Source organism: Antrostomus carolinensis, unplaced genomic scaffold (assembly GCF_000700745.2).
Source record: "Antrostomus carolinensis isolate BGI_N321 unplaced genomic scaffold, ASM70074v2 scaffold3793, whole genome shotgun sequence".
Classification (NCBI taxonomy): Eukaryota; Metazoa; Chordata; class Aves; order Caprimulgiformes; family Caprimulgidae; genus Antrostomus; species Antrostomus carolinensis.
Window position 1 is genome coordinate 16,646 of NW_010302956.1, and position 4,843 is coordinate 21,488.

Consider the following 4,843-nt stretch of genomic DNA (forward strand, 5'->3'; position numbering starts at 1 on the left):
TTGCCAGAGATTGTGCATCTACCACCTCTCTGGGCATCCTGTTCAGTGTTTCTCCACCCTCATTGTAGAAAATTTCTTCCCTTTATCTACTCTGGATCCACCCTCTTTTAGGTTAAAACCATCACCCCTTGTCCTATTGATAAAGATCCTGCTAAAAATTTTGTCCCCATCTTTCTTATAGGCTCTCTTTACACACTGAAAGGTCACAATAAGGTCTCCCCGGAGCCTTCTCTTTTCCAGGCTGAACAACCCCAACTCTCAGCCTGTCCTCATAGGAGAGGTGTTCCATCCCTCTGACCATTTTTGTGTCCCTCCTCTGGACCTGTTGCAACAGGTCCATGTCTGTCTTGTGCTGAGGACTCCAGAGCTGAATGCAGCACTGCAGGTGGGGTCTGGCCAGAGCAGAGTAGAGGGGCAGAATCACCTCCCTCGACCTGCTGGCCACGCTTCTCTTGATGCAGCCCAGGATATGGTTATTGGCCTTCTGGGCTGTGAGTGCACATTGCTGGCTCATGTCCAGCTTTTCAGCCAGAGGTCAAGTAGCGCTCTGAGCACAGCGAGAGTTACCACCTGCAGCCAAGACAGAGAAAGGCTTGTGAGTCTTGTGTGGGACAGCTCAGTGCTCTGGTTTTGATGGCTAAAGAGCTTAACTTAAAAGTGCCAGCTTTGCATGCATTGACAGTGAAGTTAGTAGATTTTTTGAGACTCTGAATTTGAGACGCTGAAAAAAACAGTTTTTGTTTGTTTGTTTGGTCGTTTGTGGGTCTTACCTGCTTGTAAACATGTCACACAATTTTTGCACTATCCTGTTGAGTATTTGATGCTTTACAATGGGAGTAGAAGATGCTTCAGTTCATAACAAGTGTGTGTCCCCAGGCTAGCACATGTTGTTAACAGCTAACACTTCTGCATTTTTTTTCCTGTATCTGAAGTGACTTTCTCACTTTATTCTACAGGTTTTAATCACATTTTACCGTATTTCTATGTGATATATTTCATCTGCTTGCTTGTTCATCGAGAAGCACGTGACGAACATCATTGTAAGCAAAAATATGGCTTGGCATGGGAAAAGTATTGTCAGCGTGTACCATACCGCATATTTCCTTACATCTACTAGAGCACTCCAGATGCCTGATTTGCAAATTACTTCTAGTTTCTTTGCAAATAAAAATATACCTCTTACCTTTGCACTTGGTCTATTTGTTATTTAGGCTTTTTTTTTAAAAAAAAAAAGAAAAAAAAGAAAAAAAAATTGACCAAACAGTGGAGTGCATCAGCAGGTAATCAAGTAATCTTAAATCCATGAATTATGTGAACTGACTGTCTGTGACTTCAATTTTTTAAAAATTGTGAATTTTAAGAAGTCTAGGAGCCCTAATTTTCAAGTTAAATTTTATTTAGAATCCTGAGTTTACATTTTTTATTGCATTTAATTAAGCACTGTGATGTAAAGTATATTATTTTCTTAATACAATAAATACAGAAATTCCATCCAGTTCATTGTTGGGTGTTGCTTGTACCATCTACCCTTCAGCTGTCTGCCTTAGCTGCCTGAATCAGAAGCAGCAGGGTCTTTTTGGGCAGTGGAGCTGGAAGCAGAGGATTCAGCCCCCGTGAGGCGCCTGTGCTGCTGGCAGCGCTGCCCTGCAGCCCCAGGCCCAGAGCTGGCACAGCTCAGCTGGGTGCTTGTCCTCCTCCTGGCTTGTCATTACCCGGGTTTTTTGGTGAGGGAGGCTCAGGTGGCCCCTCTTGAGGAACGGATGGGATCAGGAGGAGTGAAGGGGCAGAGCTGTCCCCTCCCCACATTCTTTCAGCAGGGGCCAAGGGCGACTGGCCCAAGAGAGAAGCCAGGCTGCTGGCTCAGACTGCTGAAGGTAGATGGTACAAACACTCGTGTCGGCCGTGGGCAGAGCTGTGGAAGCGAGCAGCGAAGCCCAGCCCTGCCTCCGGCACTGAACACAGGGAAGCAGAAGGTGCAGTGGGTGCAGAGGTGACAGAAAAGAATGAAATGACCGCAGTTGGCTTATCCTGCTCTTTGTAAATTATGTCTTAATGTACCATAGCGTTTGCCCAGTGTGTATAATAAAGCCTCCGCGTTGTTGCTGTACAGTGTTTGGATTTGAAAATGCGATAGCTTTTTTAGAAACAGGAAAAATGAGTAAGTAAATCCATTTCCAGTAATTTTTTTTTTTAATGTTCATTGAATAAAGGTTTTTGTAAATTAATGTATTAATTCTTGAAACAATTGAAGTGTTCATGGAAATATTTGTATTGACAGAGATGCTATGAAAATATAGGAAATGCTCCTCAATCCAAAGTTGTTGTTTTTGTTTTTGTTTTTTTTAATTTGGCATTGCTACCTCATACGTAGGTTTTGCCTTTTGTACTGTTGCAGATAGAGAAAATAGCTATTTTTTTGCTATTGCTATTTAAACCAACATTTTTTTTACATGAGCCTGTGGTTAAACTCAACCACTTTCTAATATATTTTTGTATATATTTGACTTTTTAACTAATGTATGTGTTGTAGTCACTAGTTGTGTTCTTTGTCTAACTGGCTGTAAATCAGATGCCCTTGCAGTATTTACTTCATACGTAGAATAATTTTATATTTTACTGAAATAATCTTGCATTAATTAACTAGTTTTTATTCTGTCATCACAACTGAGAGCTTTTCACATACTTTATACAATAGGTTTATAGCACAGAATTGTCAAAAAAAAAAGCTTATTAGAATCTTAACCATAGTGCAGGTTCCTCTAACACTTGCTTGCAGGATAATAAATTGGAATGTTGCTATTATTCATCACTTATTTTCAATTCTTTTCAAATGTTGATGTAAATGAAATTAGCATGTGGTTTTTTTAATACAAGAACCCTCTATTTTGTACACAGGCATTTTTTAAAGAGAATTGTACATTTGAAGTGTATATAATGTAGCTTGACTGTGACGGTCTCTGAAAAATCTATGTTGGTGTTATAAGGAAAATGTTTTAAGCCAAGTACTTTGACTCCTGGAAGAAAGCAGCAGTGCCTGTAACAGCATTGACGAGCATTCACCCCTGTGAAGCAGCAGATTCAACTGGGATACTTTTTTTCAATGGTTGCTCAATGAATTGATGGGAAATAGAGCAATCCCTTAACTGCACCAGTGTGCAGCTGGTGTCTTAAAACGTACTGAAGGGGGGGACAGACAGTTGTAACTTCTTAGCCTGTAAAGCAGGAGATGCTACTGCCATCCCAGCTGCATCTGCTGCCGCACCAAGGCTGTTACCGTGTAATTCAGAGCCCTTGTCTTTCCGAAACAGATCTTGACCAGTAACTTCCGTTTATTTACATACTGAGTTTTATGTGAATTTCATTTTGAAGCAATTGTTTTTAATACAAACAAGCCTAAAAACTAAAATAAAGCTTTTGCTTAAAATTAAGTAGTCCATTTCTTTTTCCAATTCAGGGTGGGGTCTGGGAAAAAAAGAAAGACATTGATTTATTAAGTACATATGCAAGTTTGCTGAAGCTCCTTCTCTGTCTGTGGGTTGATAATTGCAGGCTCATGTATGGTGCTTCTCTTAGCCTGTCTGGGAATTTTAAGGAAAGGAGATCTCAGTTTCTCCCTCTTCTGCTGCTTCTCTTTATGCAAAAGCTTACAGATCCACCATCAGCCTGAAAACATGTTTGTTCTTTGAATCAGTTCTGTCTGTGTCAGCTGCTCTGCTCACCTGCCCTGACTGAAGAAAATCAAAGCATTTCTAGTAGGTGGTACAGCAGGGGAAGGAAAAGCAGGCTTGGAAAATGCAGTGGGTAGTAACTTCGGTGCTACTAAGTTAGGAAAAAGTGATTATCTTTACTGGAAAAGATGATGGCTCCAGAGAAATGAAAAAGGCATCGTTAAACCTGTCTGCTAATTGTCAGCGAGGTAGCTGGCACAGCAGGGTCTCTGCTGTCCTGAGTCTGCCCCTGTCCTTGCTGCTGTGGTAGAGTAACTGCTCCTGCAAAGGGAACTGATGAGCACGGAGGTGGCAGTACCCTGGGTGTTCAGGGAGCCCTGGGGAGTGGGCAAGGCTAATGCTTTTTACCTCTTTTTGTTCCTCTCTTCTGTTAATCCAAAACCCCAAATTATTTTTAATTGTAAAAAGGCAGAATTAACACTCATTTTGCCTGTATTCTACTATATTCCCCCCACAGCTTCTATTAGAAGTCAAAACCAAACAACAGCTTCATGTAATCATGGGCTACAGCCCAAGGGGCATGGCCCAGGAAATAAAGTTTGTGCTGCTTTGACCTAATGTGAACAAGACTCTAGTGGAAATGTGATACATAAGGAAGAGTCACAATAATTTTGTCTACAGAAAGTTTCTTACCACAGGTAAGAAAAACATTTGCTTAAGTTACATTCAGAACAGCTCATCAAAACCGTATGGGAAGCACAGGTCTTACCTCCTGTGGAGTGAAAGCTGCTGCAGGGAGTGGGCATAAAAACCTCTCCAATGCAGGGATGGAGAACATCTGGCACTGTCTGTGTATAAACCAAAAACTCCCAACACTTTTCTGGTGAGGAAATTCCCTAAAAGAGAAGAAAATACTTTGATAGTGCTCTTATGTTTTTAATATTTCAAAAAAACCTGTGTTGACTATTTGGGGGTTTTTTTGTAAAAGTTGTTTTAAAAACATCAGTTCTACCTTTTTGTATATAAAAAATGTAAGCAGTAACAATGTTATGGAATACCAGGAGAAAATACCTCATGCCCCATCACAGGAGTGGGGGAAACACCCAAGTAGGGACAGGAAATGGACACAATCCATTTGTGGTCCCAGGCAGGTGGACTACAGCAAAACCTTCTGA

The 4,843-nt window shown here is 41.0% G+C and overlaps 1 protein-coding gene across 1 annotated transcript in view; it reads left to right on the plus strand.

Annotated features, from left to right (window-relative positions):
• LBR (lamin B receptor) overlaps positions 1 to 1,117 on the plus strand; it is a 13,651-nt gene extending 12,534 nt beyond the window's left edge. Inside the window, exon 13 of the mRNA XM_010163915.1 lies at positions 957 to 1,117. Coding sequence (XP_010162217.1) covers positions 957 to 1,117 — 161 coding nt within the window. The remainder of the gene's footprint in view (positions 1 to 956) is intronic.
• The last annotated feature ends 3,726 nt before the right edge of the window (positions 1,118 to 4,843 follow it).